This window comes from Lycium barbarum, chromosome 5, assembly GCF_019175385.1.
Source record: "Lycium barbarum isolate Lr01 chromosome 5, ASM1917538v2, whole genome shotgun sequence".
Taxonomy (NCBI): domain Eukaryota; kingdom Viridiplantae; phylum Streptophyta; class Magnoliopsida; order Solanales; family Solanaceae; genus Lycium; species Lycium barbarum.
In genome coordinates, this window is record NC_083341.1 from 81,402,196 (window position 1) to 81,421,220 (window position 19,025).

Genomic DNA, 19,025 nt, shown 5'->3' on the forward strand with positions numbered 1-19,025 from the left:
ATGATAAGAAGAAATATAGGAGTGAGGAAGTACCGAGTAGGATTGTTAAAAATTTATCTGAAAACAATATAAATTTCCTGCTTTGTCCTTTGAACTTTTCTTATTGAAAAATTTACTACCCCTTTATATTGGTATCAAATAAATTTTTAACAATCCTACTCGGTATTTCCTCACTTCTATATTTCTTCTTATCATGTAGTTATAATTAATTTTCTGTCTATCTCCCAAATTATTATTATTATCTCTTTCTCTTAACCTTGTTCTTAATAACAGTCTTCTTTGGACTATGTCTATGTATCTACTGTATTCAGTTAAAAACTTTCAAATTCTGCTAAATTCATTATAAAATCTGGGCTAATATAAAAGAAAACAAAAATATGCTTTTTAGATGTAAAGAGTGTAAGTTAGGAGAACTAACAATAGAAGAAACCATAAGTCATTTTAAATTATGTGAAGCTCGAATTGATAATTGGGGATATAGAGTATATATATATATATATATATATATATATATATATATATATATATATATATATATAAAGAAAACATAAAATAAAAAAATATAAAACTTATAAACATGAAGAAAAAAGAGAAACAGTAAGTAACATTGCAAATTGTGGTGTTGTATGTATGTATATAAAGAAAACATAAAATATAAAATATAAAACTTATAAACATGAAGAAAAACTCGAATTGATAATTGGGGATATAGAGTATATATATATATATACATATTTGAAAACGACGTAAAAAATACTATAAGAATTTGCTAATCTAACTTGTTGGACAGCACAGCTGTGGTACACAAAAGTTGCTAATCTTACTTTTGGACAGCACAACTGTGGTACGCAAAAGCATAAAAAGGAGCAAAATATAATTTGGGAATTTTAGTATTGGCAAAAATGGAGAAAAGTAAGGTAAAACAATATCATTAAATGTCATTGAAGTAAGACAAGAATAAGGAATCTTGAATTTTAAGGAAACTTTGCAAGAAGAAGCTGATCCCCAGAAAGCTGCTGGCTACTTAGCAAGTGCCCTTTTTGGCTTATTTTAAACACATGATGTGCTAGAATAATGCAACTCTGCACCAAAGAATAACTTGCAGTGAAGTAATGAATATCAGAATGTTCACTGACTAACAAAATCTTTTATCTCATTATAATTTCCTCTCATCTTTTGCAGTACTACTAAATTTTTGTTAGGCCATGCAGAATTAGTCAATTTTTAGAAAATGTTGTCTGTCAAGAAGCTGCAATTGCCTTCATTTTTGTCTTCTAATTTGGCTCTCTTGGTTTTCATCCCTTTGGTTGTTGTTTCAGTTCTTGCTTGTACATTAATAGGCTCACAGAGTAGTTCTTTTGTGTCATTTTCTTCTTGGAAATGGAAGTCTGTTGGAATCTTGAACTCTTATTCTTTGAGGTCTTTGAGTAGTTATGAAAAGCAAGATGAGCATTTACAAATAGTTGGTCTAGCTGAGGCTTCATCATTCATTTCTCCTTTCAACAACTCACTCCATCAGAATTTGGTAGCTGAAGATTCAAATATTCCTCATCAACCTCCCCAAGTAAAGCCCACTTTTCCCTTGTTTTGTTGTTGCACTTGTTTTGCTTGTGTATAATGAGGATTTAAGTTACAGACACTATCAGTATTAGTGTAGTGCACTACTAAAAATATGCCTAACACCGAGCTGACTTTTGGATTGATGGAAAAACTGACCGAGTCGATGTCAGAAAAACAGATAAATTTTATATCTAGAAACCGACAGAGTTGGTCGGCTTAAACCGACAGAGTTTTGTTTGTTTAAACCGACCGAGTCTGTTGATTTTTTGGACCAAGAGCTCCGTCCCAACAACCTATTTTTAGTTGGTTTTTGGTTGGTTTTTCCCAGGAAAAGAGCGACTGCGGTCAATTTTGGGCCTTTTTATAGTAGCGGTTTAACCTGTGATAGCATGTTAATTACTTTTTTTATCTTATAAATAACCTGATTGTGGAACCTTCAGTGCATAGAACTTAAACTCGTATGTTGATCTATTTTCTACTTTCTGTGTTTTGCTAACTTGTTAAAAAAAGGGAGGAGGAGAAGGGATTGAGAAGGACGAATCAAGTGAAGAAGAAAAAGAGATCGATAAGGATATATCTAATGAAGGAGAAGAACACGGTAATGCAACTAAAGGGGTACTTAAAGTGTATAGCAGGTTAGAAAGGCTTGAAGCAGTTTTGGCAAAAGCCAGGTCATCTATAAGAGAAGCTGCTAGAAATGGGAGTATGACATCTAACCATCTTGATCCTGATTATGTTCCTCAAGGCCCCATGTACCATAATGCCAAAGCCTTCCACAGGTACTGAACTACTAATTCTACCTCACAATTAATTAAGTTATATATACTGATAATTTGAAGATTTTTTTACGTAGTTTAATCAGTAATAGAAAGTTAGTTACCATTTTTAACATATCCGTTAATGCTTATCATAGAGATTTACTTATTATGAGATTTACTTATTATAAGTGACATGATTGTGTGTGTATATATATACATATATATATATATATATATATACTTTTATACCGAGAACTTAAACTGGATCTACAGTCAGTGGAGAAGCCGCATGTATTCAAGGGGCGTCTAATACTCCTTTGTAGGAAATATACACTGTTTAGCTAGGTAAAAAAGTTCTTTTCTATGTATATATATACTATATATTGACTTTCCTTGACTTCTTCATGGGTTTACTCCTTTATAATTTTGACACCCCTTAGTGAAGGTTCTGGCTCCGTCACTGTCTACAGTAACACCGGTGTTCATGTTACATTAACATTTATATCTTTTGCAATAATTTTGTAGGAGCTACCTTGAAATGGAGAAGAATTTCAAGGTATATGTGTATAAGGAAGGAGAGCCTCCAATATTCCATAATGGTCCATGTAGGAGTATATATTCAACAGAGGGAAGGTTTATACATGAAATGGAGAAGGGGAGCCTTTATAGAACAAAAGATCCAGATAAGGCCTTAGTGTATTTTCTGCCATTTAGTGTTGTTGTGATGGTTCGATACCTGTATGTCCCTGGTGCCCATGATATGCATGCCATTGGTAGAACTGTTGCAGATTATATTAAAGTCATTTCTGAAAGACATTCTTTTTGGAACAGAAGTCTTGGTGCTGATCACTTCATGCTTTCTTGCCATGATTGGGTAAGCAAGTTCTTAAAGAGTCCAGTATATGTGTTATTATCCTATAGCAGGGGTGCAAAATAAGCCCATGAAAATACGGGGCATTATTGACTCAACCTATTTTGACCCATCCAATAAGCCCATTTAAAAATTGGACTAATATGTAGTCCAAATTAATCCATGAGAAACCTTGTCAAAATATTTTCAGAAAAATAATTTTTCTATTTGATAGTATGTTATATATAACCATAAAAAGGAAAGAAAAAGTTTTATTAGGTACTTAAAAAATTATTAAAGAACCAACAAAGAAATTAAAACTTCGAAAGAATGGGACGGGTTGGGTCATGACTAGCTTTTTAGCCATTTTAGCTCAATCTCTTTCAGCCAAGTAATTTTGGGCGGGTCATAACCCAACCCTCTTTTTAACCTAATCCATTTCAGCCCAAGTAACTTTCAGACGGGTCATTAACTCAGTCCATTTTGATCCGCCCACATTCAGCCTAACCCGTCCATTTGACACTCATATCCTATAGTAATCTTGTAGTGACACGTTGAATGGTGTCACACTTCATATTATCTTATTGTTGATTTCAACTAGTTCCGGACTGAGGCATAGTTGATAGTTTGATTGATGAAAAGCTATATCATCAAATTTGCCTTTTTTATGAAAAACTTTTGTATTGATCTCCAGGGGCCACGTTCGACTTCATATGTTCCACATCTCTTCAACAACTCCATAAGAGTTCTATGCAATGCCAATACCTCAGAAGGTTTTAATCCTCTAAAAGATGTATCCTTACCGGAAATCAATCTCAAGACGGGTGATATCAAAGGGCTAATTGGAGGTCCTTCGCCATCAAGAAGATCGATCCTCGCATTTTTTGCTGGAGGTTTACATGGTAACATAAGGCACCAATTGCTAGAACAATGGAAAGGAAAAGATGAAGATATGTTAGTTTATGAAAAAGTTCCAAGAGACAAAAAATCTTATGAATCCATGTTGAAGAACAGCAGGTTTTGTTTGTGTCCAAGTGGATATGAAGTTGCAAGTCCAAGAATTGTGGAAGCAATATATGCTGAATGTGTACCTGTCTTGATATCAGATAATTATGTGCCACCATTTAGTGATGTCCTAAATTGGAATGCATTTTCTGTGACTGTGGCAGTGAAGGACATACCAAATATCAAGAAGATATTAATGAGTATTTCTCAAAGTCAGTATTTGAGAATGCAGAGGAGAGTGAAGCAAGTACAGAGGCATTTTGTGATCAATGGATCTCCTAAAAGATTTGATCTTTTCAACATGATTGTTCACTCAATCTGGCTAAGAAGATTGAATATAAGAGTTCATTAATAGGAGTTAACACACTTATTTTAAACAAGTTAAAGAAGAGTAACCTTCAGCAGTTGAATGGAAATCCAATTCAACTAAATTTGGATACTCCTATGAACTGGTACTAGTATATCCAAATGGAACTAACATATGATGATCCTTTTTTTGGTCAAAAGTTATTTGATTTTTTTCTGTTAAATCTTGTAAACAGTTGCTTCCAGTTTTGAATAAATGTTACTTGTAAGTCAATTTTTCTTTCCTCAAATGCCTCCTTTAGAATACCTTATTACATAACGTTTAATTCTTCCACCTTTCTAGGAGTAGTCTATTTGCTTTTGATTAGACAAATTGCCTATGAGACAATTTCCAATTCTAGTTTTTCTACAGAAGCTGTGGATTTTTATCATTTCTTGACTCTGTACTGAGAATCTACTGTACAATTATTGACCATGATAGAGACACTGGATGGCTAGAACAAGTGACATGGTATATGATACATCTCTGACCTTAGTACAAAAAAGACTCAAGAAAGTCCTGACATCAGCAACAAATTTGGGTTTAGCACATTAGTTATACATCACGAGAAAGGATTAATTTCACGATGATCATCGAACCATGATCAATCGCAACAAAGTCATAAAACTATATTTTCTACTCCCTCCGTCCAAATATATGTGATGGTGCTCACAGTTTAAAAAAGAAATGGAGAAAACTTATGGCCAAAATAAGTCATAAATATCTGTGTGGATATAAATCATCTTAGTAAGGATAAATGGACATTGTAAAGTAAAATTGTGTACTCCACCAAAGATATAAAGAAGTCATGCTTTTTTGGGACTGATTAAAAATAAAAAGCTCCATATAACTTGGGACGGATGGAGTAACTAACAAGTACATTGAATCTGAAATTAAAACTAAGTTGTTACATAAAATAAGTATGGTAAAGTCATCAACTATATGCTAATCGAGTCAGAGAAATGAGAGGGAAAGGGGGTAAAGTTTTTGTTCGAATAAATGGAGGTAAGAAATGGGGGAAATATAGATTAAATGGGGCCGGTACGAAATGGAAGAAATGCACAGGTGAAGAAATATCAATTTGTTAATGCCGTGATGGTACTTATATGGCAATATGTGGTAACTTAGGTTTAATTTCCGTTTTGATGTAAAATATGGAGACAATTGATGTATATGTTTTTTGCAAAATTTATTTTTACATGTTTAACAGAATAAAGTCTTAATTTGATGGACCATTCATGAAGTGTACATAAGAAGCTTATCCTAGTGGTCTTTACTGCTCTGGAAGTCTCTTCGATAGTCATTTTCATAAGTCTCTTCCATTAAAATTACAGTCTTACTAATTAACACGTAATGGATAACTCATAGTTCGTGGAAAAAAAAGAAAAAGAAAAAGACAACTCATTGTTGCCAAATCTCAAGCTTATTTTTCCATTTTTAGTAATACACGCAAGTGGATCGATTTTATGCAATCAAAACTATTGCATGAACAGACTTTGAGCATGATTCTAACACATGTATCTTAAGATAACGTATAAGAAATAAATACTAATATGGTTAGCAGAGGAAAAATTACATGCCCTATGTAATTGTCATTCTGGTCGAATTTGACTTTAATTAACTAATTAACTTGGCACCTACAAATTTCAACGACCAATTTTTATTGGTCCTATAAAGTGTACGATGACCTAAATCTTAATATTGTAAGAACAAGATCGCAGCTCGTCACTAAATGTCTGTATTGGACAAGAAATGCTGTTCCTAATTGATAAACCTGTGCGGTCAAATTCACACTGCGACCAGACTGGTTTTAAAGGCCAATTCATTCACACCAGAGGCTTGCACACAGCGACCATGATTTCAATAGTGCATGTCTAGAACTTGGCTTTCAATTAGGCTATCTATTCGAGGAATTGTTCACATAATAATATTCTCTTGGTGGGATTGTGATCTAAAGATAAGAGAGCCCTAAGAAACCCAAAAAGGAAAAAAAGACCAATATATGAACTACATATACGAACAATAACAAGAATCGCGGAGGCTAGAAAAATACTTTGAAAATGGATACGACGAATATTCTAAAATCAACAGTTTAAGCCCCCCCCCCCCCCCCCCCTCTGGTTAGAGCATAAAAATGGAATTGCAGAGGAGAAATGAGGCTTCTAAATTTGAAAAAATAAAAAAGGATAAGCGAAAACCAAAAAGATGGACCAGAAAGTGATGCATTCTTGACATTATGAGCCTGGCCTGGCAGGTGTGACATTCAGAAGATTCAACAGCTGAAACTTGTGGAGATATCTATACAATGAAAAATAGAAAAACATCTGTAAACTCTCTATTGATAGGATTTTTCTTTATTTGTACTTAATTTAAATGAAAGCCCGATAAGAAGTGTATCTTACATGGATGGACCGTTGTCGAAGAAAGGGCTATTAGATGGGTAATTCCCTCTTTCATTCAAATAGGAAAAACAAGTATGTCGCTACCGCCCTATATTGTAGCGAATTATAAAAGCACTCATTCAGATATGAAAATAGAAGTTCTTGAAAGTTTAATTATTATATATATTGAAGCCAGTTTCTGTCAAACAATGTATAATAATCATCTACACACCTGAAAAGGTAAGAGACATATAAACCTACATTTTGTATCTATAACTATAAGTAGTAAAATCAGGGAAAAAAATGAACATATTCCTTCTAACCTCCCACTGTATTTACAGTTTTCCACCTTCCACCCCCCAAAAAAACTAGTCAACATATCAGGCATCAGCACATCTTGTTGGTGCATATCCTAGTCTGGACCTTTTGGTATCATATAAGATATGAAAATTCTGTTGTTGGTAATTACCAATTATTGACATAGCAGAGTGAGGAGTACCCAAAATTGCCAAACAAACAATGTCCTCTGGATCAAGTTTAATAAAGTAGTTCTCGACCGGAAAATTCCACACAGCTCCATCACCAAAAACTATCGTAAATGATGGCAATTCAAGATTCTCCACTCCAGACACATTGTAACATGGTCTCAGAATGGGAAAGTCTTGTACAATACGATAGCCCTTCACTTTGTTAACAAATGCATCTTTTATAATCTCATATGCTGGTTCGGCAAAATAACTCAAAGTGGTTCCTGAATCGATGATCGTGCCACCAACACCTTCTGGAGACATATTCCACGTCTCCGCGGGTATTTTTAGCACTTCATCTCCAACTATGACTGATTTTATCTGTACATAGTAGAATGTTTCTGCGGGGTTTTCTTTCGTTCCACCAACAAGTGAAGTGAAGTTCAGGTTTGGATGTTTCAAAAGCTCCTTATCTTCACCGAAAATCAGTTTGCTGCTGACACTGGAATCGCTATTCCTATTGACCAGACAATACGAAAAAGAATGTCCATATAAAGATTGAAGCTGAGATGAAAACGAAAGTGGTCCCCTACCAAGTCCCAGCAAACCTGTAGCACCATGAAACAAACCTCTATTCCAATGACCACAACCAAACATCACATTTTCCACCTTCTTGATTTCCGAGTTCCCACTAGGTGTCGTGAGATTAATCGAAAATGTTTCGAGCGCGAAATCACCAGTTGTATTCGAGCTGTCTCCGTACCAATAGTAATAAGGGCATGTTTGGTTTTTCTCAGTACTCTTGCAAGGCTGTGGAGGGTCAGGTGATGAAACAAGTTGACACTTTGGATCATGACAGTTTATATTCCTAAAAGAACTTGAGTCTTTAGGATCATAATGAGGACCATTTTGTTCAAAACAATCATAACAAGGTACACATTGAATCCAATTAAGATCACTACCAGTATCAAGAATCAAAGAAAAGTGTTTAGGAGGTGTACCAACAAAAACATCCATAAAATACTCTCCTGATCCAAGACTTACCCCTGATTCCAAAGTTGCCATTAACTTGCCTGAAAGTTCAAATGAAGATGATTCTTTTTCACTATTTTTTTCCAATCTTGAAATAGAGTTTTGATTCTTTTTCTCAACAATCCTTGTATGCAATGTCTGAATTCTACCTAAGTCCCTTGATGTGGACTCAAAAACAGAATCTTTAGCTTCTATATTTTGACCAGCTAATCTATGCCTTAGGTGAAACTTGACAGCTTTTCTTGTTTGGTCTCCAAATACCATAACATCTTCTTCATTTGTTGAATTCTTGGATGTTGTGCCATGAGTGCAACCCGAGTTGCCAGAAGAAGAAACAACATTGAAACTTGGATGTTGAGGGAATTCAATACCAGTAGCATTAGAGTTTGTATTGATCACAAAATTGTGATGAAGTTCCCTAGAGGCTACAAAACCAAATGAGAATAACCTCAAGAAAACCAAAACAAAAATAACGAACTTTGTCACCATTACTACTAGTCTAAAAAAGAACCAAAAAAAAAAGACTACGTAAAAGGATTCAGCTTCTTGATTTCAATACAGTTACTCTGAATCAAGAAAACCAAGACTAAATAATTGGATTAAAGTGAGAAAAATGTGGGCACTGCTGGGTAAGAAGAGAAGATGGGTTTTGTCATGGGGGGAGAAAGAGAGGAAAAAAAGTTGGATTCATGTATTTTGCTTTGGTAGAGAGCTTATAAAAGGAGTTTGATGTTTGAAGAGCGACTTTGAACTCTGGCTTTTCAGATTAGCCAGTTTTCCTCTCACGCGGTTTCTTCGAAAGTTCGAGTATTTAAAAAAAATAAAGAAAAAATTATTCTCTTAAACTACTCCTAATTGTTTTTTTTTAAAAAGAATAAGTCCACCTGGGAAAAAGTAAGACAACAACAAATTTTTTTCTTGTTGATCTATTTATTTTAGATCCTTTTTTTTTTTTTTTGCTGTTGAGGCAAAAAATGTTTCTTCATGTTTAGGGTTAGTTCAAAATAATCTTTAAGTATGCACTTAATTGTTTTGTTTTTTTAAGTTTGTCAAAAGTTAATATTTTGTGAGGTATAATTTTTGTAGTTTTTGTTACTTATAATTTATTTCTAGCAAGAGACTGGTATAATTTTTTAAGGTATAATTTCCGCTATTTTTGTATCTTTTAGTGTCTAATGTAGTTTTTGTGTTTCATATTTTAAATTTTGATGGGACTTTCTTGGTGTTTATAGTTAAATCTTTTGTTACCTCTACTATTTTCATCAAATCTAACGAACATAAATTATTAAATCCTTAAACTAAATATGTTAACTTTTGACAAATTCAAGGATAAAAACTATTAAGTGCATAAATTTGGGACTATTTTGAACCTACCTTCGAACATAAGATTTTTTCCTTCTCTCTATTTTTTCATACGCTATTCATGAATCAATTCCATCTCATGAATAACCTTAAAATAAGGGAAAGATAGATAATAGATAAGTAGCTTCAACCGACGTCTAATTACAATATTTTCATTTATCATGCCTTCGGACGATGTTTCATCGATCAATATATTTAACTAAACTAAGCAGTTTTAACCAAATAAAATGAAGGTAACTAATAAACAAAATAATTTATAATGACGCATCTTAGTAAATTTTCAAACTTTAACTTAATATAGCCATCCTTATTTTCATGGTATTCTTGTGTTTACATCTCTCCAATGTGTAGAAATAGAAATTGACTGCATTAACTACGTGGGCGTATTTAATATCACAATTCACAACTACTTTTACCGTCCATCAAAGGAATTTGTGTCACACTTTTCTGTTTCAAGTTAATTTCTTCTTTTTTTGTTCGTTCATTTTAACATGTTAGTCACACAACACGTTATAAATAGATATAATTTCAAATTTGAGACTTTAGAGAATCCCCACCAGCACGCATTCTTTTACTAATTACAAGAAATGTTGGTCATTCTGCTATTTGAATATTGTAATATAAATAAATTAAACTTGCTAAAAAATGGATAATATTCTCTTAAAACATTTTTTTTATTAAAACAAAACAGTCGCAGGGCTTCTAAGTTTTCAATATTTGTTATCTTTACCATTTTATGCTGTCTTATATTTTTGTCCCGATATTGGGTATCTTGACTTATCTTACGTACTGGTCATACCTAAAACTTAGTAGTCCCTCCGTCTCAAAAAGATTATCTTACTTTTCTTATTAGTTTGTCCCAAAAAAGATTAACACATTTTATATCTATAAAGAATTTGACTTTATAAAATAATTTATAGCCACACAAATATCTGAGACTTGTTTTGGACCACACATTTCAATAGTCTTCTTTTATTTCTTAAACTCTGTGTCAAGTCAAATTAAGACAATCTTTTTATGACGGAGGGAGTATCATTTTTTTTCCACTTTTCCATTCTCTTTTTTCATTTTTCTTTTTGCAAGTAAATAAATATATCGTTTTTTCATCAATAATATGACGGCTAGGGTTTAAAAAATACGTTCTACATCTCCTTGAGGATATCTAGGCTGTAAATAAAAGGAATTCATCCGCTTCGTGAGAATTTCCGATGACCGATGACACGAGTCATAGTTGCTACAGATCCATTTTTGCTAAGGAAAAACCCGTCAATCTCCTATACTAGTAGTATTTTAGGATTGAGTACTACGCAAAAGAAATGGGAAACAATATTAACTGGACAGTATCTTGAAACCAGATGTCATTGATATAAATTTATAAAGAATAGGAAAGGCAAAACTAGATTATTATAGTTCGAATAGTAATCTTTTCAACAACCCTTTACGGCTGTTTCTCTCCAGTTATTCTAGTAAAGTTTTTTCGTGAACTTACCTATTAAATTTCTTTATACTGAAACCTTCTTTGACTCGGCTGTTGATGAAAACAAAAAAATAAAGAGAGGAAAAAACGGTAGGGGAATTTGATTTTTTTGACAATCCTATGGTGGGCACAACTTTAAAAAGAATATAAATACTAGTCAACCAAAGAATAATTTATTTTTTCTGCTTGTATATTGAGGAATAAATTTACTTTTTATGCTTTCAACTAACACCACCAGGATATATATGAATTTGATAAACTTTAAAATCCCTTCGTTATATTATAACATATTTAATTGGTGCTTGTTTACACTCCTATAGTCATAGTGAGTAAAGAAGCATTTCGTATTTGACTTAAGATATCGATTTGATATTGAGTTACGGACTTAAATTTATATATAATGATAGCGTGAATTTTTTGTATGATCAATGTAGTTTACATAATTTTTAATAGGTGATTAATTAATAATTGTAACAAAAATATATTTATAATATTTTATAAATGTCTTAATTGTATTAACAATTTAAGTACATTAAAATTAAGTACCTTTTGTAATGTACACTTAACTACTTAATTAAACAGGACAGCTCCCTACTTTGCATTGCATGCTTTAATTTGCCATATTTTGAGGGCAATTGGTCAAATCAAAGAGCTCCACCGATTTGTCTAATTTTATGATTTCTTTTTTATGTGTCAATTTCATATGTTCAGAAACTTGGGCGAATCTTCCTTTATGTATAAGAAGCCAATTAAGAGCCCGTTTGGATTGACTTATAAGTTGCTTATAAGCTGTTTTTAGCTTTTTTGAGTGTTTGACTGGCCAGCTTAAAGTTATTTTGTGCTTAAAATAAGCTCAAAAAAATAATTGGGCCCATTTGACTTAGCTTATCTAAAACAGCTTATAAGCTGAAAACAGCTTATAAGCCAAAAAAAATAAGTTAGACTACCCCAACTTATTTTTTTTAGCTTATAAGCTGCAAACAACTTATAGGCATAAGCCCATCCAAACAGGCTCTAAGTAAAAGGAGTTTTATTTTGGTCTTTGATTCTTCTTCTTTCTATTTTATTTCATTTATTTGGTCTTGGTTTAGGTCTTGACTATGTTAGTACAAATATGTATTTGTAGAATATTTTCAACTGTACTTCTAGATTAGATTTTGTATCGTGCTTGAATTTAGTTGTTTACTAAGAAAATTAAACAATAGTATAGTTGGATTAAATTTTTTAGACAATAAAATAAGAATAAAAATTGGAAGACCAAATAATTTTCTAAACCAAACAAGGTAGAATGAAGATATTTTTGCAATTACATATTTGAAACCAATCACCACTTAGAAACTCAAGTTTAAATACGTTCAAACCATTTATAAGAAATTCTGGACATATTTAAACTTTTAAAATACTTTGGTACTTGCACAATGGAGTATGATGGATTGATAATTAAAGTAAATAAATGTTTGAGATGTGTAAGGTTTTTGTTAAGAGTCCCACATCGGATATGAGATGATAATTGATCTTATATGGACTTGAGTAATCCTCGCCTCATGAGCTAGCTTTTGGGGTTAAGTTAGACCCAAGATCTATTCCTTTATATGGTATCAGAGTCAAACCCACCCAATTCTTTGTTCAATGATGTTGGGCCCCATTCCACGCTCCAGTTAACTAGGTCTGATCGTGCGGGGGACTGTTAAGAGTCCAACATCGGATGTGGGATGGGTAATTGATCTTATATGGACTCGAGCAATTTTCGCCTCATGAGCAATCTTTGTCTCATGAGCTAGCTTTTAGGGTTGAGTTAGACCCAAGATCCATTTTTTATATGGTATTAGAGCCAGACCCACCCAATTCTTTGTTCATCGATTTTGGGTCCCATTCCATGCTCTAGTTAACGAGGTCTGATCGTGCGGGAGAGTGTTAATAGTCCCACGTCGGATATGGGATGGGTAATTGATCTTATATAGACTTGATCAATTTTTGCCTCATAAGCTAGCTTTTAGGGTTGAGTTAAGCCCAAGATTCATTTTTTCTATGGTATCAGAGCCACACCCGCCCAATTCTTTGTTCATCGATGTTGGGCCCTATTCCATGCTCCAGTTAACTAGGTCTGAGGGTGCGGGGGAGTGTTAAGAGTCCCATATCGGATATGGAATGGGTAATTGATCTTATATAGACTTGAGTAATTTTCGCCCATGAGAAATCTTCGCCTCATGAGCAAGCTTTTGGGGTTAAGTTAGACCCAAAATTCATTTCTTTATATGATATCAGAGCTAGACCCACCCAATTCTATGTTCATCGATTTTGGGTCCCATTCCACGCTCTATTTAACAAGGACTGAGCGTGCCGGGGAGTGTTAAGAGTCCCACATCGGATATGGGTGATAGAATACAGGCATATATGCAGCGGAAGCAAACAACCAAGATTAATCTTACATGTAATCTAGACAACATAAATCATGAACGAGATACTAACCTCTTGAAGCTTTTGCACAAATCTTCCACAACAGCACTGCACGTCAGTTCCGTAGTCTTCTACTATGTATCCTAAATATTCTATGAACTATAATACTCGACTGATGAGTATTGCGGCTAGGAAAAGTATGAGACTTAGGGTTGAAAGCTATGTTTATATAGCCTCGTTTTGGGTGTAAAACCCTATAAAAAACGTGTGCTTTTCCTGGGCCACCAAGAATACTTATTTTCCTAGTTCTAGAATATTCACGCATAGTAGGTCCACAGATTTAATAACGAGGCTTCCTATTGTGGTATTAATTCGGAATATAATGAATTAATCCTACTACAATAAATTACAAAATATTCCACTAGAAAACTGTAATTGCATTCCTCAGTTTAATTTCGAAATCGTTCATTAAAACTTATTTAACTCCCTATGTTAAGATTACAGATACCAATCAACTAAATCAAATTACTGACAATTTAATTCATTAACTAATTAAAATTTTATACTTCCGCTTAACTTATATCATGTGATGGATACAAAATCTACCTGCAGGATTTTCATATGATAACTTATAAGCATCCATAAAGGGGTATCATCAATTTCAAAGTCGAGACACAGATTCTATCAACTAATTATTATTTCACAATGCTATTATCCAACATATCAGGAATACATTGATTCACAATTGAATCGTACCATTTGATAAATCAAAATAATGAACAAATTACATTGATCATAATAATCATATCAAGATTAAGAGTATAAGTACATTTAATGAGCTAGAGAGGTTGTTTTATATGTTCAGTATAAAAACAGTTATCTCTACTTGGTTCGTTCAATACATACAAAATTTAACCACTCCCATAATCAAGATAAATTATATTTTATTCTTGTGCTACAATCATCAAGATATTTTGTCCAGCTTTATCTTTGATTGTGAACATAACTTTATAACTTATAAGAACCGACAATTTAATCTTCTGTGCTTGAGCTAAAACTCCATACACTAAATCGTCTACTATATAAGTAAAGGACACACATATGAACAATTGATCTATTTAAAATAAGACTTTATTGAATTCAATAAGTATATAAACGATTGTTCCCTGAAGAATAAAAATACTATAATTAAATTGCATGGTTAATAGTATATTGTAACAATCTCCCACTTAGACTCATAACCATGCATCTACAACTCTAACACCCATTTCTTCTACATGCCTATCAAAAGTCTTCTGCAGTAAGCTCTTTGTAAACAGGTGTCACGACCCAAGTAGCCGTCAGTGGCACCCACACCAATCCCCTAGTGGGCGAACCATCTACTTAATCAACCATCCAAACGATTACCAATTACTTAACCACTTTTAGACAAATCAAGGATATAGCAAAATAATAATTACCCAAAACGTCTAGTCATGCCATAAGTAAATAACGAATGAGGAAGTCTAACTAATACAAACCCAAATCCGAAAGTCATCGTACAAAGACTCTACAACATAAACTGCCTAAGGAAATAGCAACTATCTGAAATAACATAAGTAATGTCTGGAATGAAATAAACATCAATAAAGGAAGATCTTCAGGCGTCCTGGCATGGATAAGAGCTCACCCTCAAATCTGTCGGCAACTGGCCTCACGCTAAATATGAGGTCTGGTGGATGTCGCTGGATCACAATCTGAACTCAAAAGAATGCAGCAAGGTAGTATTAGTACAAACACTATCTATCGATAGGTATCATAGGCCGACTAAGATTAGTATCATGCATAGAATCACAAAATCAATAGAATAGACAGATAGGCACAACAACACATAAACATATGAAACTATCAACAAGAATCATCCAACACCAAAATAAGATATGCCCTCACAAACAGTAATTAATAAAAGTAACTCAACCCCTGTCATTACTAACACAACCGTAACTCACGAATTATCTCAACTCTGTGACATATATGTACACACATGCTAAATGGTATTGTTTGATCAAATAGCCATAACCTGTAGGGGACCCATGGTGTCTGTGTACCACTCGCTTCGGAACTGACCTCGGATCACGAGCCCATAACTAGGCCACATCCTCACCCCATGTAAAATGTGCCTTTTCATATTATTATTTCTTTCTCATCTTAATATATTTCCATTCAAACAATCTATAAGGAATGTGAACAGTCAATAAATCAATATCAAGGAACATAAGTCACCATGTCATAAGTCATATCAAAACTCAAGAATCAATTCATCAATTGCATGAACAAGGGATTACTCCAAGTCAACAAGAAGAGTATTCATAAACTCCTTCTTTATCATATCATAACAATTCATCACATAATAAATCAATCAATGTCAAACTTAGAAATTTCCAACCACACTTTATGCATTATTGAGGTAATTGGAAGTGAATATTTGATATGTTTCCATGATGATTTGATAATACATTCAAGATTTGAATTGGCTTATAGCTTTGTGATCTCCATATCATATTCATTGGCATTGATTTTTTGGTATGTACTTGTATTGGAGCCTACTTTAAGGAATTACTGAGGACTTAGTAGACTTGTGGTATAAAAGCTTAACTTTAGGCTATGACTTGATTTTTGTGATGTTTTCTAACTCTTGATGGTTATTGTTTGCCTATCTGTTTGGCTTGTTAATTCTGTGTTTTCATATGCGTCAACTAATCTTAGTTAGCCTATGATGCTTACCGATACGTGTGTGTACTGATACTACTCTTGCTGTACTTTTTCTGAGTGTAGAGTTCGAGGCAGGACCTTCATCGAGACCCCATTTCTAGCCTTAAGGCTATCTTGCTGACATTCCAAGAGTGAGCCTCCTGCCAGCCTGCAGCTCTGGATTATTGTCTTTTATTGTCTACTATTCTATCCACTAAACAGTGTTTTTTTATGTTTCAGACTGATGTATTATTTCTAGACTTGATTTTGGATAAGTTGTTCTTGTACTAGTGACTTCACGTCCTTGGGGTTGTATTTGACTTATTATTCCACACACTCTATATTTATGATATGATTAAGACTTATTATGTTTGTTCGTATAATTTATGTTGATTCTTAAATTGATTAAGGGGGTTTTTTTCCCACCAAAAGGGTTAGTGTGAGTGCCATCATGACCAGTGATTTGGGTCGTGGTAGGCGGCCAAGAAGGTTGTTTGGCTCAGGAACTTCTTGAAAGAGCTTGGTGTTGTCCCTTCGGTTCAAGCACCAATTACACTTTATTGTAATAATAGTAGTGCAGTTGCAAACTCGAAGGAATCACGAAGTCATAAGAGGAGTAAACATATTTAGCGTAAATATCACTTAATTTGTGACATTATTCAGAGGAGATATGTGAAAGTTTTGAAGATTGCGTCAGCAAAAAATTTGGTAGACTCGTTGTAACGACCCGCTAGGTCGTTATGGGGGTGACTTAGTAAAGTAGACCCTCGTTGGGAATTCCGAGGCTACAGATGAGTCTGTAGTGTGTTTTTATGTATATGTGCATGTTTGGTTTGCGTCTGTAGGGCCTCGGATTGATGTTGGGATTTTTGACTAAAAATTGATGGAAAATCCGAGCTACTGTCAAAATGGACCGTTGTAGTGATTGTGGGACAGCTGTAACGGGTCCGTCGTAGCAGGTAGGTGGCCGCCGTAGAGGGGCGGGGGGAAATTAATGATGTCACGACCCAAACCGATAAGCCGTGACGGGAGTCTGATCTCTAGCGACCAAACACCCCTAAGCACGTATCTGGAACATACTGAACATCAAAAGCCCATAAATGGCATAAACTGATCTCATATGAGAGAGACATCAAAACTCTGTACAATCTGCATATACATATATGTACACCACATAGGAAAGAACAGTGCAAGCCCGCTAGGCTGCTACATATACAGTACACAAAAGAATAGAAGCCGACAAGGCTACATTATATGACTACTACATACAACTGTCTACAGACCTCTACTGGAACAAAGCTGTAGAAAGGACGGGACAGGGCCCCGTCATACCCATATGTATACACATCCAAAAAGGGCATACCAAAACTGACTGTAGCTCCGGATCAAATGGAGCGTACTGACCACTGCTAGATCTAGAGGTCCTACTGAGCTGGACCACCTGTCTGTCTCCCTGTACCTACAGGCATGAACGTAGCCCCCCGAGCAATGGGGAGTCACTACGAAAAATGTACTATGTAAGGCATAAGAACAATATATATACATAAGAATCATGGATAAGATCTGAACTCATAACTGAAATGACTGACTACATGTACTTGTATGAACTAGTATCTGCCTAAACCTGCAAAAATCTGCGTAACTGAAAATGCCTCTGTGGGCACATAATATGCATACTCATACCTATCAATGATGGTCGTGCATCTATATGAGTGCATATATAACGCCTAATATGCGTGCGTATATAACACCTGATGTATGTGCGTATATAACGCAAGCCTCTATGGCGTTTCGTCATATCATATTGGCTCCTCTGTGGCAATAATCAATATCATCATCATAGTAGTAATACGTCTATAATGCCTGATATATGTGCGTATATATCCCCTTTTAGTCACAGGTCAATGTACATAAATATAATGAATGTATGCATGAATAAACTGTATGAACTGAACTGGCTACACAAGATTGGACCCATGAACAGAAGGATTACTCATAAATGGGGTAAATCAACATCAAAGACTGAAGTACTCCTAATACTTCTAAGAGTAGAGTAATATGGAAACTCGCTTGTTGGATCATATTATAGGAACATGCCAAAAGAAGAAAGGAATGACCTTAACATACCTGGAGGTATACTCAATCGTCCAACTTCTACCTCTCGAACTTGTAAGTCTACAATTAAGATAACATAGGGCTTAATTAGGCTATTTACTTCGGTTACTAACCATTCTCAAATACGATTAAAGCTCAACGAACTATAGACAATAATTTCCTTTGTCAGCTTACAACTCTCCAAATTCTCATTCGATCCCACCTCAACTACAATACTCACATCAACAATGCCAACACATATATATTTCAAGATATACATAAACCCTCTTCCAATCATCTCTTAATATAACCCTATATCACTATATTTCCCTTCATCACTTAACACTTCCACAATTACCTTCTCTTCACTTAATATCACTAAAACTCTTGATAACCAAATTAAATACAAAGGTAGAAATCATTTATGTACCTTGAGGGGTCAAGAATCCCAAGAATCACTTTAACTTCAACTCCCTAAACTCCACAACTTGAAGAAACCCTAGAAGCAACCTTCTTTTTCACCATCTCGGGTTTACGGGGTCCGGGTCTTGTCAAATCTTCATGAA

General features: G+C 34.2%; 2 protein-coding genes across 2 annotated transcripts; one reads left to right on the forward strand and one right to left on the reverse strand.

Moving 5' to 3' along the window:
* Window positions 1–1,004: 1,004 nt before the first annotated feature.
* LOC132642542 (probable glycosyltransferase At5g03795) lies at window positions 1,005–4,745 on the forward strand. Its single transcript, XM_060359682.1, has 4 exons — window positions 1,005–1,564; window positions 2,071–2,339; window positions 2,844–3,192; window positions 3,863–4,745. The coding sequence occupies exons 1-4, from the start codon at window positions 1,232–1,234 to the stop codon at window positions 4,523–4,525; spliced, it is 1,614 nt and encodes a 537-aa protein (XP_060215665.1). The 5' UTR covers window positions 1,005–1,231; the 3' UTR covers window positions 4,526–4,745.
* Window positions 4,746–6,746: 2,001 nt separating this feature from the next.
* LOC132641014 (aspartyl protease family protein 2-like) lies at window positions 6,747–9,161 on the reverse strand. Its single transcript, XM_060357864.1, has one exon. It carries the CDS (start codon window positions 8,886–8,888, stop codon window positions 7,281–7,283), a length of 1,608 nt encoding a protein of 535 aa, XP_060213847.1. The 5' UTR covers window positions 8,889–9,161; the 3' UTR covers window positions 6,747–7,280.
* Between the last annotated feature and the right edge of the window lie 9,864 nt (window positions 9,162–19,025).

Bases quoted from the DNA above. Each gene is read 5' to 3' on its own strand.
- LOC132642542 (XM_060359682.1), top strand. From the start codon at position 1,232: ATGTTGTCTGTCAAGAAGCTGCAATTGCCTTCATTTTTGTCTTCTAAT. The intron at 1,565-2,070 runs GTAAAGCCCACT...TGTTAAAAAAAG, and splicing joins TTCCTCATCAACCTCCCCAA to GGAGGAGGAGAAGGGATTGA. The intron at 3,193-3,862 runs GTAAGCAAGTTC...ATTGATCTCCAG, and splicing joins TGCTTTCTTGCCATGATTGG to GGGCCACGTTCGACTTCATA.
- LOC132641014 (XM_060357864.1), bottom strand. From the start codon at position 8,888: ATGGTGACAAAGTTCGTTATTTTTGTTTTGGTTTTCTTGAGGTTATTC.